General features: G+C 38.6%; 1 protein-coding gene across 1 annotated transcript in view; it reads left to right on the top strand.

Annotated features, from left to right (window-relative positions):
- LOC118800858 (vacuole membrane protein 1-like) overlaps window positions 1–16,065 on the top strand; it is a 77,950-nt gene that overhangs the window by 12,887 nt on the left and 48,998 nt on the right. Inside the window, exon 5 of the mRNA XM_036561019.1 lies at window positions 408–518. Coding sequence (XP_036416912.1) covers window positions 408–518 — 111 coding nt within the window. The remainder of the gene's footprint in view (window positions 1–407; window positions 519–16,065) is intronic.

Raw genomic sequence — 16,065 nt, 5'->3', positions numbered from 1 at the left:
GAGTCAGTGCGTGAAAGAGAGAGCGAGAGAGCGCGCGAGCTGCAGCAGGGGCTCGGCTGGCTGTCCTCGCGCGCTGTGTTGTGTAAGACTTGGCTAGCTGGACTAGAATAACACTCTTATTCTCTCTCAGTGTTCTGAACTCTCTCACCCTCCAGCTCTGTCCTCCCCGCACTCAGCAACAGCAAGCAACAACAACTCGCACAGAGGTGCCCTCTCTCTCTCTCTCTCTCTCTCTCTCTCTCTCTCTCTCTCTCTCTCTCTCTCTCTGTCCCACTCCCTCCCCTCCCTTCGTTATGTCGCACTTTCTGTTTCACCTCTCTCCCTCCACGCCTTCCTCTCGTTCCTTCTCCCCATCTGTGCGTGTATGTGCCTGCACACGGCTCTCACGCGCTGCTCCGTCTCTCCAGTATGTGCGGCTGCTGGAGAAGAAGTGCCTGTGGTGCGCCTACTGGCTGGGCTTGGGCATTCTCTCGTCCGTCGGACTCGGCACTGGCTTGCACACCTTCCTCCTTTACCTGGTGAGTGAACACCCTGATTCGCACTTTTCGCATAAAATGTTTCGTCTGAGTGATAATTCATCCTGTTTGTTATTGAACTGGCTCTGGAACGGGTGTTTTCATGCTGCTGAGATGATCAGCGTGCATGCAGTATTGCTAAAGGACCCACCGTGTACCTGTTGTTTACGTGCTGTTTATGGGTGCAGAAAACCCCTACACTGTTGAATGTGCTCTGATCTACACGTGGGCTATATCTGAGTTGCATATTTCACATGGTTATATGAGGATTTGAGGTGTAGTTCGTGCGTCTGTGTGTGGGAGCTGTTCGGTAACTTGGTGTGCGAGCGTGTGCGCGCACGCTTGCTGGTATGGTACACAGTGTTGGGAATCAGTTGTCATTTCACGAGCACTATTGGAATGGACGAACTCACTGACCCCGAGCTAGCTTAGCTCCCTCCCTCCCTCGCACACGCACTTCCCTCTCTCCCTCCCTCTCTCCTCCCTCCCTCCCTCCCTCCCTCTCCCTCTCTCTCTCACTCTGTCTCCCCCATCTATCTTTGCCTCTCTCGCTCGCTCACTCACTCATTCACTCTCACTCTCGTCTTGCGGTTCTCTCTATTTCTCTCCCTCCCTCTCTCTTCCTTCTTTTCTTCGTCGGTTTTCTTTAAGCTGCCCTCCTTCTCTCTTTCTCAGCTGAGTTGCTGGGCTGACATATAGGTGTTGACACTGCAACAGATAGGAGCTTCTCTCCAAACATCTGGTTATTCTTAACGCAGACGGTCTGCGTCACAATCGCAGTTGGCAGAACCTGTGGATTCATTCGGCGAAGAATGTACCAGAGACTTCCTCTGGAAAGCTTGCTTTCCTGTCCTAGATGTAATGCGAAAACTTTTTTGAGTGACTTTTTCGGAAGCGTCGTGAGTGTTTTTCTGATGGAGCGATGGCGCCATCTACTGTTCGTTTTTGGAAACAACACAAGGGGACACGGTGTTCTCTACTTTATCTTGACGTTGATCAACAATTCAAAGTTAGGTCTAACATCGCAATCCTGTATGATCTTGTGATGTAAGTTCAGTTGTGGTGCCGGTTCAGATGCTAAATCTATCTTGCTTCTCGAAAACCATCAGAGGGGGAAGTAAGTCAGCATTTTATTTGAGTATTTATATCACAGTTAACTGGGAACACAGATTTTGCTTTAAAACAATGAATCTTTACTGAACTTTACATGCGTCCATTCGTTCATGTAAAAAAAATTGTACACACACACACACACACACACACACACACACACATATATATATATATATATATATATATATATATATATATATATATATATATATATATATATATATATATATATATATTAGTGTTATGTTGTAACATGTTTATAATGAATATTAATGAAAATATTCATGGAATAAGGTCCACTATACACTGCCTACTCACTAGAGATGGCATATCTGTATTGATGGATATCAGTATCAGGCCAATATCAGCAGAAAATTCTGGATTGCATAATTTGAAGGGGGAAAAAAACAAATCTAGCCTGCAATACCACAGACTCACATTGTGTGATGTTATGTTGTTAGCTATGTATTTCTTCCTGTGGTGCAGTATAGTGTTTGAGTAGTTTAAGCATGATGGCCTACATCTTCATTGAAGTCCTAGTTTAAAAATAGCTAATTTTGAAGTTTATTAATTTGTAAACAAGAAATAGCAGATTTGGCCTAGACATAAAATGTTAGTATCAATTTAGTCAAAGAAAATGTTTCACACAGAAGGTATGTGAATGGATGGATGGGTGGATAAACAGATGGATGTATTGATGTGTGGAGCCCTTTTCTGCAAATCAGGTTTTGTTTTTGGAAGGAACTTCTAGAATAGGGATCACCAAATAGATTTGACATGGAGCCAAACGGAATCAAATCTCTCCTTACGCCCACACAGGCACACACACATACAGACATAGATGCACGCACACAAAGACCCTTTAGCAGACATAGTTACTCATTTGTACTCATTCAATTAGGCACATGCAAACAAAGAGTCTTTTCCCAGTAAATTTATATGTATGGATGATGATAAGTCTAATAAGTCTAGTGTTTATATGACCCACTTTCTAAAACAATTGGCACACTGTGCAAAATGTAAATAAAAAACAGAACGCATGTCATTTATGTGTGTAAATGAAAATTGTGCAAAGGCAACATATCAATGCTCAAGATGAGAAATTGTATTGCTTTTTTAAAAATATATGCCCATATTTTTTAATTTGATGCCTGCAACACATTTCAGAAAAGTTGGGACAGGGGCAATGAAAGAAAAAAGTTGTAAATTTGTTGGTGATAAAGTGGAATAATGAAAAAAAATCATCTAGTGGAACATCTCACAACTAATTAGGTTGATTGACAACAGGTCAGTAACATGATTGGGTATAAAAAGGTTCCCAGAGAGTCTTTCAGAAGATGGGGAGGGGTTCACCACTCTGTGAAAGACTGCACAGGCAAATAGCGCAACAATTCAAGAATGATGTTTCTCAATGTAAAATAGTAAAGAACGTGGGGATTTCATCATCTACAGTACATCATTAAAAGATTCAGAAAATCCAAGGCCGAAAAAACTGCATTGTCTGACCGTGATCTTCAAGCCCTCAGGTGGCGCTGCATTAAAAACTGACCCGATTGTGTAGTGGAAATCACTGCAGGGACTTCTGAAAAACACTGTCTGTAAACACAATTCATCACTGCATCCACAAATGCAAGTTAAAACTCTAAAACGCAAAGAAGAAACCATATATAAACAGAATATAGAAACACAGCCACCTTCTCTGCGCCTGGGCTTGTTTAAGATGGACTGAGGCAAAGTGGAAAAGTGTCCTTTGGTTCAAATAATCAGAATTCGAAATTTATTTTGGAAATCATGGACACCATGTCTTCCAGGCTAAAACCTCAACACAAGAAGCATAGTGAAAACACAAACAGTAAATGAACATGTGAACATGCTCTTTAATGCCTTTGTTCAGGCAAATAGACATGCATACATATAGATTTGTCTTTTTTTCTCTCTTGTAGTTCTTTCACTGGCTATTGCCTTCCAACCTAGATAATTGCTTCAAATTGTGAAAATTTGTTAGACAGGGCAATCGGAATTGAATCGGGCTAAAAATCGTGTTGTGTAGATCTAGCTTAAGGTAGAGTTTCCATAGGTAGTATTAACCCACAGTGAACATACCCCACTGTTAACTTGCCAATAAACATGGCAAATCCCATAGAGTCAGTAGCAGAAGTGAACATTATCTTTTCATCGGTTGGAATGATAGAAAATACAGACAGGATCAGTTGTTATTTCATGAGCACTACTGGAATGGGCGAACTCAGTGACCCTGAGCTTACACTCCTCCCTCCTTCCCTTCCTCTCACATGCACTTCTCTCTCTCACTCCCTTTTTCCCTCCCTCCCTCTCTCTGTCTTCTTCCCTCTTCTACCCCACCTGTCTTTTCCTTTCTTGCTTTTCAGAGGCAGAAAGTAGCAGTATCTTGGTGGTCATCATAAAGAATTGATTGAAAAACATGTTTTCTTTCTGCTATGGTTCCAACCTTTCTGATATGTTTGTAAGCTGTCTGTTATGAAAGAGCACAGTGGCTAATAAGCACAGCTTATGTAAACTAGCCTCTTTAATACACGCTTCATCACTTCACAATGGAAAAATACACTTTTCTGTTTAGATAGTGCCACAGTATCCCCTACACGTGCTTATACATGACATTAGGTCTTGATGGTAGAACAGTGCTCAAAACTATAACCTTTTGTTTTATAGATTCCACTTCATTTTAATAGAACTAAATATATGTGCTGGAGCTAGATTTGGATTTGATGATCCTGGACTCTAGATTTTACTCTCAGGCAGTCCAGTAGATGGTGCCATATGCCAACATATAGTTTGCACCTCAGGTTTATTTAGGTTTGTAAGCAGGCCAGGGCACAATTGAATTTCAGTGTAAAACATTTTAAGAGATTGTGGTAACTGCCTAAAATGCCTGAATGTTTGATTGTAGATCTGTCTATGCTTGTTAAGCATTTTGTGTATTGGAGCTCATTGACTGTTGCAGAGAACGAACACTCTTAATTCCATTCTGGTAGGGTTCTAAGGGGAGAAGACCCTCACAAGACTCTGTCTTTACAGTGGTCCGAAAAACCGTGGATGACAGAGTAGGGCAGCGTGCATGTAGTCAGGATTATATAAAGCTCAAGCACCTCTTGAGGGCGTTTCTTTGTTAACTTACAACATCTGGTTCAAGCCGTTTCATAAACTTTTTCATGGGCCTGTGCTTCCGAATGGGAGTTTACATACACAAAGATTTGGATTCCTCTTGTTTTCGTCTTCTGATTTATTGAAGGAGACTTTTGTAGATTCCTTGTGGGAAATTGTGAAGTAGAGAAAAATGTACTGTTTATGCCTATTTAAACCACACCATTGCTTTGATGTAAGCCTAAAACGCCAGATTTGACTTGTATTACGATTTTTGTCCAGTAGAGGGTGTGATAAGCAAAGTAATGATTAGATCGCAGGCCAGTGTTTTCCTCTTCAGTAGTCTTTTTTATCACCAGAGGCTAGAGGGCATACGCAACTCGTTTTTCGAAACATAAAATCGTTATACACACGTTCACTAATTCTGATCCATCTGTTGAGCTTTCTATGACAGAAAAGTGAAATTAGATAAGATTGGGCTTTTACCTACTTTTTTTTTACCTACTTTTTTAACTACTTTTACCTAATATGGTTTGTGATGGTAACTCTCATGACTGGCTTCTGATGGCTGTAATGTCTGCACTGTAGTCCTGAAAATGACACGAGACATGACTCAGAGTTTCAACCTCATCATCTTTCTTTCTTGCTTTCTTTCTTCTTTTTTTGGTGATGGATCTTTTATAAGAGTCAGAATAACATGTTATTGCTCCCCCCTCAGGGCAGCCACTCGAGGTAACTTCAAAGAATCACCACCCTCCACAAATCTTTCACAGCCGTTTAATTGCCTTCCAGGACAACATCTACGGATGCGGCTGACGCCGTGCCCTCGCTTTGTTGCTGTTTTCTACTCCGAAGTGCTAATTCATCTCTGTCATGCTGAGGCACATGATGGGATGAATCAGGAGAAGCCGGCGAACCCTGCGAGTGATTTCATATGAAAGTGATGTTCTGACTCAGCCGCCATTCAAATTATGTTCAGTAATCACAGCTGTCATTAAGTTATTGTGGTCAGCACAAAATTACAGCGCTTTGCTAAATCGGCAACAAAAAAAGTCATTATGAACCCATTATATTCCACATTGCACACATTTGTAATGGGATGAAAGCCATAGTTTGGGAGATCCCCCGTCTGTGTGTTTGTGTGTGTTTACATGTGTTTCTCCTAGTCACCCCAGCCATTTGCACACACTCACTCTGTGTGTGACAGAATGTAATTTGTGGCGTTTCACTGTAAGCAGACCTGTAAGGGATCTGAGTTGAGGGCGGGAGCGTGGACAGGGCGTTTAATCAAGCAGATTTGAAGTAGAAGCTCACTATTAACAGCATGTTCATTGTTTCTGTTTTGCAGTGTTCAAATCATAGAAGAAATGTTTAGAAAACGTAGTGCATCAAAATCCTGCCATTTTAAATGTGAACAGTACTTATCAACAAGATTTTTTGGCCGTTTTCTGTCCTGCGTCATTGAATGTTCTTTTTCTGTCATTCATGTGCAGTTCAGACTACATACTGAAATATAATCTTTGTTTCCTCACAAATTTAATGACAATCATTAGAAATGGCATGATCCAATACAAGGTATTGATATTGGGCCAATATCAGCTGAAAATGCTTGATTGGATATTGGAAGGAAGAACTAATCCAATCCAGTCTTGTCACAAATCATGCCTGAAGTGGCACGTTGTGTGACGTCATGTTGTTAGCTGTGTATTTCTTCCAGTGGAGTAGTAGTTTTTGAGTAGTTTGGGCTACTCAGCATTTGATACTTTTAGATGCTTAAATTATGTACTTCAATTAAAAACAGCTTGTTTAAAAGCCTATTAGTTTTAAAGAAAAATTTTAGGATTAGTTTCGGTCAGTCAGTTCAGGCAATATCATACCATCCCTAACAGTCTTAAATAGACACAGTCAGTCACATAATCATGATCCTTTATCAAGACATGACTGAATGTAAACGGATTAGGGATATTCTTCATGTACATGTATGCTGATGCCGATACATAAACATTCATTAGATCGTCCACCTAAACTTAGCATTACAGAGAAATATAACACTTGTAGAAGGTTATAAATGTAACAAATGAATACAATACTGACATGCAAGCGCAGCGGTCTAGTGTCTGCTAAATATTTCGCTACTCCAAAGTACGATAAATACATCATCAAGTAATGGCTTGAAATATCTGAACATCTGCCTGATGGCTATATTTTTTAAGGGATGATCCGCCAATACTGATACGACTCCAATATCATTATGCATCCCTAAATAGGATCTACATGGCTTTCATGCATTAACCTAAAAATTGTAAATATTTCTATATTAAAGGTCCAGTAAGGGATTCCCTAAACACTACCGCTGTGGTCTAGCTCTATGTTTTCTGCTTTACTGGAATTTGGTGGGTGTGGTCCCTGATGCTGTTCAAAGCCCTCGTCATTACAGTACTGAAAACTGGCCCACGTTACTGACCAGGCCTTTAAGGTCTTTGCAGGGCGGGGAAATTACACGGTACAGGAGGGTTTGGATAAACACAGGCAGACTGAAACATGCCGAAAGCCTTGAAGATACAAGCCAGAATCCCAAAGCATCTGAAATAACCACAGTTGCTCTCTAACAGATATAACTCACAAACTCCAATGGACAAACATGCCCTGTTTGTTGACCGTAACTTTGTTATATGCCTTGAGTAAGTCTGCAGTGTAATTGGAAACTCACGTCTGATATAATCTCTGTCCGTAAAGAGAGAGATGGGAGGTGTCTGAAGATTGTCCAGTCAGTCATGTGATCGGGGCCTCACACCCTTTAACCCCTCACTGTACCCCCATCCCACAGATTAGGCCTAACCGCCCCCACACCACCTGCAGCGCCCCCTCCACTAACACACATATTTCTTTGTCTCCACACCCTCCTCACAATGGACATCTCTAATCATGTGTGCCGCTTTGTGTGCGTGTGCTGGGCGGGTTTCGGTGGGTACACCTCACTTGAGATACCTGCTTATGTCTCTGAAATATTATCACGCACATGCTAGAGGAAGTGGGAGGGTCGCTGAAAGAGAGGGAGTTTGGTGTCAGCCTGTTTAGAAGGGTGATCTGACAGGTGTGTGTGTGAGCATGAGTGTGCACAAATTCTCTTTGTAAATGTGTGTGTAGGTGGTTGGGTGTGTTTGCTTTTCTGTGTTGTTTCTCTTGTGTTGTATTTCGCATGTGTATTATATGTATGCACATGACATTATGAATCAAAAGTGAGTGGGCTTCTGAGGGCATGCCATCTCACCCACAATACAGCGCCTCTTGCCAAGAGGCCAAACAATGGGTGTGTACACAAGCCAGCTTGGTTATCCCTTTCAGCATGCGCTAAAGTGAAGCGAACAAAAAGTTGTAATCACAGAAAAAGGCCCCAGAAATTAAGTTGTTAACCCCTTTAACTGGAAGCTTATTATTTCAGTTATTAGGCTTAAAAGGTCACATTACCTTTCTTTCAAAATTTCTGTTATGGTGTAAATAAAGTCGTTCAGAGTGTTTTGGTGTGAAAGGCACCGTTCGAAAGGAAAGTACAGTCAGAATTTTTCATAGTTCATCACAGACAGGCGTTACATAAAATGATTGTGAGGTTACAAATACACTGCCTGATATTATTTTACCTTGATATTTTTAAAAATAAACATTTTGGCTTTTAAATGTTTTATTTTTTAAGATGTTTTTCTAAATACATTCTTTTTACATATACGCTTTATACAGCACACTCAAGGCGGAGAGGTAGGTGCAGGCTGTTGTAAGGCAAGATTTTTATTTATTTGCTTGTTTTTGGATTCATCACTATTTTAGCTTTATCAACATTACACATATAGGTTTACTGCTCGTCTTGGATAGCAACTAAAATTGCTTTCACATCAAATTACTGTGAATGACATCTGAACGACTGAAAGTATTACTATCTTTAAGAATCAGAATCTAATTACTTACTAACACAAGTTAAACAGGAAATTTGCACTTTTGAAACAAACAATATAGGTGACTCACAGTTGTTTGCACTTCATGTGTGTATGTCCATTTGAAAATGTCATTAAATGTTTTGGTGGCGTTAATCAGTATTCAAGTGTGTAGCCTGCAAAAAAATATTAAATATTATATTGAACCCAACTTCATTTTAAATGTCTAACTTAGTGTTCCTCTAATTACAGACCTACAGCACTCCCGGTTGTGACAGTAGTGAAAGAAGCTGGACGAAAATTGAAAATTCAAAATGTGAAATTTAGCTTCACTTGGATCCATTATTTATAAGCTAATTTCTTTGCCATAACAGCCATGTTGTTTGCTGTAAGATTTTTATCTTTCATGAGATTTTATCGCTTGCCACAGCACAGATACAGCATAATGGAGACAGCATATTCTCACAAAAGAAATCTCATGATAAAATCTGCATTTTGCAGGCAAATGTTGCCTGTAGAAGAGAAGTATTGTTATCATGTATCTGTAGTCTGTCTTATTTTCCTGTAATTGTAGCTGAATCCTTTAAATTTTTTTGTATCCTGATTATTGAACGCTGTTCCGGGTATTCTGTCCAACTCGGCTTAACTCTTACTCTGTGATTACTTTAAATGATTTGATAACTGCTATAACTTGAACTGTTTACTAGTTTGACTACTAAGGCAAATTAACAGTAACTAGTGTAAATTATTCTGTAACTATTATCAGGAATGTTCTTGAAAAATTGAGGGCGCAAAGCAACACCAAATTCAGCACCCCCCTCCAATCATTACTTGTATGCAAGAATAAAAAATACACATTAATGTTTTACTTTGAAAGAGCTTTGGAGTTCAGTGGCAAAGACTGGAGTAAAGGAGTTAAGGTGCACCTGTTAGTATTGAAGAAAAAAGACATCAAAGCGTGTGTGTGTGTGTATGTATGTATGTGTGTGTATATATATACATATATATGTATATATATATATATACATGCTTTGTGTGTATGTGTGTGTATATATATATAGCAGTTGCACTTTTTAAATTATTTTTAGCAGTTGCACTCAGCACCCCCACTTCCTGCGGTGCTGGTTTTGAGTGTGTTGAAGTTGGTTTCTTACTGGCAGATTTGCTCCAGGTTGTTCAGGTTGGTTGGATGGCTCTCATCCCAAATTTTAGCTGGGTTACTCTGATGCTTTCTGGCAAACCCCAGATGTGCTTTGATGTGTTTTCTTCCTTCAGTATTGGCTTTTTTCTAGCCGCACTCCCATACAGGCCTGTTATATGCAGAGCTCTTGATGGCATTGACTGGTGCACCTTCACTCCAGTCTCAGCCCCTGAACTCTGTAGATTCTTCAGAGTGATTGTTAGCTTCTCTGTGGCTTCCCTCACAAGTATCCTGACGAGTTTTGAGGGACAGCAATGTCTACGCAGTGCCTGGGTGGTATGATGCAGGTTCTGTTAGATCCTAACTGGTCCAGCAGTGCTCACTGGGATATCCAAACACTTGGATATTATTGTATATTGTATAATACTTATGTGAACATCAATTTTCAGTTAGTAATTTTATCACAGAATATTTTCTGACATAAAACCAATATGACTTTTTGTCAGTTAGTTTTTTTTTATTTTGTCTTTATACGGTACATATAAATAAACAACAATAAAATAACATAACTACAAACAAAAAAATTAGTTATGTGATGTGTGCATCTCAGGATTAACAAATTATATTACAAGAAACACCTAAATATTCACAGAGTCCTTTGTGGCTTGGGGGCCTTAAGTGCTTGCCCGTACTTCGAAGAGCAAGAGATGACCCTGACTACAGTAACTAATAACAAAGTTATGCAGCATAGAGGGAGAGGAACTGAAGTACGGGCCCCACATACAGGTCCAATTCAATTTAAAGGGTTAAAAGGTCTATTTGTACAAGCTTGCGTTTAGCTAATTTCCCACAGATTCCTGCCAGGGTAATCTGGTTCGCTAAGAGTTAACAGCATGGCTTGATTCATCAAGCTTTTGAAAATGCCTTCCGCCTGCACGTGCCATTTCTGTTCAGAGGGTGTTTGTCTCTCTACGCTCAGCCCCTGATGGAAAAAACAGGCAAAAAAGAAATCCCTCATTTCTGAGAGGAAAATCACGAGTATAAAACACAAATGGCCTTATTCGTTTGTTTGTTCATTCATTCATCCATTCATTTAGTTCTTAATTCATTCACTTGCTAATTTGTTGGTTTGTTGAGTGTCCTGCTGCCATGACACTCATCCTGTGACTTCCTCAATGACGCTCAAATTCAATCAGAGCAAAATGCCAGTTGGTTGTGTAAGTGAGGTGATATGTGTGTGTGTGTGTGTGTGTGCATGTGTGCATGCGTGTGTGTACATGCCCATTTCGTAATTCTGCTGATTCATAACTGCTAATCTCATTATCACCCTGTAGTGATTCGAAATATGCCACTAATCTGGAAAGGAATGTGATTTGTTTAATTATTTCACATGTTCTAGGCATATCCTCTCTGACTAACATCTACACCGCCACTTGGCACAATATAAAAAAATCCTCTTCTCAATCTCTTTTATGCCAAACCTGACAGTATATTTTACCTTTCTAGATCAGACCAGAGGTGGGTACTGAAGCCAAAACCCATAAACGTAATGTTACTACATTAAATAATGACTCAAATAAAAGTGCCCTTAAACACAACTTTAAAAACAACTTCAAAATAAATTTCAAAATGTTGTCTATTTGAAAAGAATAACAGCTGACATGTAGTGCACTTTGTAAAAATAATCTTATGTCATAAAAATGGTATGTCATGAAATGTATTAATAATTCTTATATGTGTAAAGCCTATTTCTGATATAAAAAATCAGAATAATAAAAGGAATTCAATAATAAAAAAAAATATATATATATATATATAACAGTTATACCACTTATAGAACTAAAGTTATACAATTGTATGCAAAAGTTTGAACCCCCCCCATTAAATGACATGTTTTGCTGGTATTCATCTAAATAACATCCTCTACAGGGAACAAACTTAAATATAGTATTTTTTTCTGCAAATTTCGGTACAAAATTTGTTTATTTGCTGAGATTAATAGAGGACTGAGCAATATGACAATTAATGAAATCATGATGAAATGTGACACAATAGAATACAGTATGCTTTTTGAATATATTGTGGATATGGTCAGTACTTGTAGAACACTGACCAACTGCATGTTTCGTTATAATAACAGCAAAGTTTGTCCCATTTAACTGGATTTAGTGCAACACAGTATGTGGAAAAAATTAATAATAAATGTTGTACTCATAGTTTTCCATAATATTTTTTTAATGTATGTAAATAAATGCACTTAAAGTAAATGCACTTCTTGTTCTTTTTTTTCTCTGTTCCAACTGATCACATGTCCAAACAAATGAGTACCATGACATATCGTATATTGTGAAAATTTCTTTAAGTATCACAATATTTGATTTTTGCCATATTGCCCACCTCTAGTTTAACACACTGGACAAACCCCATAAAGTATAACGTTATTTGCACAGGCCACTTTTTTTTTCCCCCAGTATGTAAAATTCATCAAATAAATGGTAATTGTGCATTACAGTGTGCAGAAGTGTATTCTCTGGAGGATGTGTTAACTGATGTTCATTCAAAAAAATTAACAAAACATATAATAACCAGGGATGCTCAAACTTTCGCATATAACTGTATACCAGGATGGGAACTGAAGTTTGTTAGGTGGTATTCTGCACTGTTTGATGTGAGGTGTTCACAAAGCAGTGCGTTTAGCAGTGTAACAGAAAGAAATGAAACACAAAGTGAATTGTTAGAATTATGTTAATGGGTAAAATGGAAGTGAGTAAATGTTCTGTCCTCACAAATGTAACTGTGTAAAAATAAATTTATAATCATTTGAAAATACTCAGGAAAGTCCAACTTGAAGTTAAAGTAAATGTGTTAATGTTATTACCCAGCTCTGTATCAGACTTAAGCCCAATTCGGACTGGTAATGTAATTTTTACTGGTGTTTCTCAGGCATTTTAGGCTCATTTAAATGCGCCATGTCAGTCACTTTTACTGTCTGTGTGTTCCTGCATCAGTAAAGATTTCGGTACCATTTACTTTCTATAAAATAAGGCATAGAAATAACTACAGGGTACATTAATCCTGTGCAAATCAACATGTCAGTAAAAACACTATTGTATTCTGTGGAAAAAGATTGTTTTTAAATATGGAAGCACTTAAAGAAGTGTTTAATTTTCTTCTCTGTGGCTACAGTCAAGCCAATATTTACAGTCCTACCTCAATATACCATGCAGAGCATTAAAATAATGAAAAAAAAGGTTTGATTTTATGCAGTGATGTTGACTGTTGGCTGTGGATTTTCAAGCTAATAAATAAATAATCCTGTCCCAATAGGGCTTTATTGACTCTAAGTCTGAAGATGTTTCAAGAAAATCCATACAGTGGTACTTATAAAGCTAATCACAAATGATTGGCATATGAATGGTACAAAAATGGATGCTGGAACAGCCTCTTAGAGTCTCAGGCCTAGTTCAACTGATTCTAGCCTCTCATGATTGCAAACCACAGTGGGGATGTTCTGTTTAGTCTTCTATTGATGCACAATTGAACATATGTTTCCTTCACATCTATTTACTATTTTATTTTATATATATATATATTTTTTAATTTTATGGAGAAATTTGTAATGCTGAGTAAGGCTGGCTGTATGGCAGTATTTACTGGTATTATGATTAATTACATTACAATATGTGACAGTACACTTTTTAGAGCATATTGTAGATGTTGTCAGTAATGTGTCTCTTTTTTTGCCTGTTCCAACATTTCAAATATCGGAAAAAAATGTGTGAAGTATCACAATATTATATTTTTTGCCATACCACCCACCTCTAACCCTGAGCAATGCTGTGAAAGTCACTGGATCTCTCTGATCTCTGAAGATGGAGCCGGTGGCAGTGTCAGCCATGCCTCTCTCCATTCATCTAATAAATTATTAATGGTAGAAAATAGAGCTTCCACAGTCTGCTGCTTCATTGGGCTGAGCCATTTGAAAACTCCCAACATTTTAAAGTGCCAACCAAAGGCAAAAAAAAATAAATTAATAAAAATTACTTCAGAAATCCTGCGCGATTTGTATATGTCCTGAACATAACTCTGTCTTTATGATGGAAACTTGTCATCAGTGTGGATTATTAAGAGCTAATGTGATCCCTTTGTGAGCAATGGATCTCTGCATGATACATACATTTGTGCATGGGTGAATGGTATTGCCGGGGGTGGAGGAGCCTAGATGAGCTCATGGGGTTTTAAAGCCACACTGATAAATCACTGACGCCCCTTCACCATTGCAGAGACCCATAGGAAGACTCTAGTGTCCTTCAAGAGCCTGATATCAATTCTCAAACAGAAAAAAGAAGTGTAACATACTCAAGGAAAATCTCTTGATTATTTTTTCCTCCTATTTCCCTTTCAGGTCCTCATCTCATTTTGAGGTCATTTTAGCTCTTAGTGTCTTGTGATGTATCTTCCAACAAGATGCTAGGTCATATACAGCATATTATAGTTGTCATATCAAAATTGTTTAATTTAAATTTACAGCATTTGAAAATTGTCACTGTCTGATGAAAATCTTGTATCTCCAAAGAGAAAAAAAAACATTCATTTTCAATGTAAGTTCATGTAAAAAAGCTTTATACCAAGTAATTCTGGATCATTTCTGTTGGCCCATTCATCATGAAACTTTCACTTTAATGTAAAGGGCAGCTGGTATTTTCAAAGTCGAAAAATGACAAAAATGGAGATACAGAGTTTTGTTAATGTATGTAATGTATGTAACATTAAGCTTTTTTCCTTCTCTTATTGAGTTACCATTTTGGAGATATACAGCATAAAATTCATTCCATACAGATTCAGTACATTTCAGTCATTCCATGGATGTTTGCCATCTTCACGTGCGCACCTTTTGAAAAGGAAAAGATGATGTGAAGGGGTGGGATGGAGTCATCCTTCTCTCAGCGTTTTTTATAGTTTGTAGTTGCGCATCAGCAGCACAGCGACAAATATGGCTGAGGAGCACAGACGGTTGCCAGTTCACAGAGCATAAGCAAGGGTTGCCAGATCCCTACCTCATTCCCTCCCACCGTGGCGGAATTGGCCGTGCCTTTCTCCCTGTTTGAATGTGTGTACACTTTACTGGTGATCCCGCCTGTCTTTATTGCGCGGCCTCGGTTTCTGTGGCCTGCCGCAAGAATGTCCGCTATTTTCTTTCCATTATCGAACGGCTGAGGCCTCTGGGTTGGCGGCGGGAGCAGACGGTCATTGTCAAAAAAAAGTGGGGTTGCTGTTTTATGGGCTTCACAGCTGCTGACATAATTCAGCGAGTTTTTCCGCCGTGGAATGACAGCGGGGGCAAACAAACGGTATGCTGTGTGGAAGCCGTTACTCCAACACCCTACTCCGTTCTTTTACTCCTCTTCTCATCCTCTCCCTCATCAATCTGTCTCCTCTACCTGCAACTCAGTCCTGTTACTATTTTATGGCCCTGTTTAAGGGCTAACCCTCATTCTCAATGCTCAGTTGCCAAATTCAGTCAGATAGCCATAAATCTCATATATAACTTGAGAGCCACTAATGAAGTTGGACTACTTAAACATTTTGCAAAATCATAATATTGGTACAGTGTCCTGCTGTATTAGGTTAGCAGTAGCACTATGTCAGAATTACCGATGGCTGTCTTCATGTTCTTTCATTCAATGAGTTGTAAGCGTGTTGGAGGGGGATGTGAGAGCAGGGGGGGTTTCAGAGTTGAAAGAAACAGTCAGAGGCAAGTTGTGGGGCAAAATGTAAATACACTACAGGCCAAAAGTTGAGAAGACTAAGTACAGTTTATGCTTTTTGCTTTACCACACAAACATTCCAGATGAATAATGTCTGGGTTTTCCACATAATGTTTCTTTTATCTTTCTATCAACAAATTCAGGGTAAGGAATGCATATGTATCTGTCATTTTGTGCAATTAGCATCATGGACAGTTGTGCTTTGCTTTGGGACAGTTGTAACACTGAGGTGTTATGCTATAAACTGGCCTATATCATAATAACTGAAGTGAAATCTAATTATTTATAATATTTTATATTCTTAACTGTTACTGACCATAGATAAATTGAAATTGATTAATTGCTAGCTTGCTAAATCTTTCAGCTTTATTTATCACCGTATGCTCTAAACTCCACAATAAATAATCTAGGTTATTTTACTTTCAAATTTGGTTTGCAGTATTTTGAAATAAATGCAAATATTTATTTAAAAAAATTACATT

Source organism: Colossoma macropomum, unplaced genomic scaffold, assembly GCF_904425465.1.
Source record: "Colossoma macropomum unplaced genomic scaffold, Colossoma_macropomum, whole genome shotgun sequence".
Classification (NCBI taxonomy): Eukaryota; Metazoa; Chordata; class Actinopteri; order Characiformes; family Serrasalmidae; genus Colossoma; species Colossoma macropomum.
The sequence above is the reverse complement of the archived record's forward strand: the minus strand, read 5'-3'. Positions and strand labels throughout refer to the sequence as shown.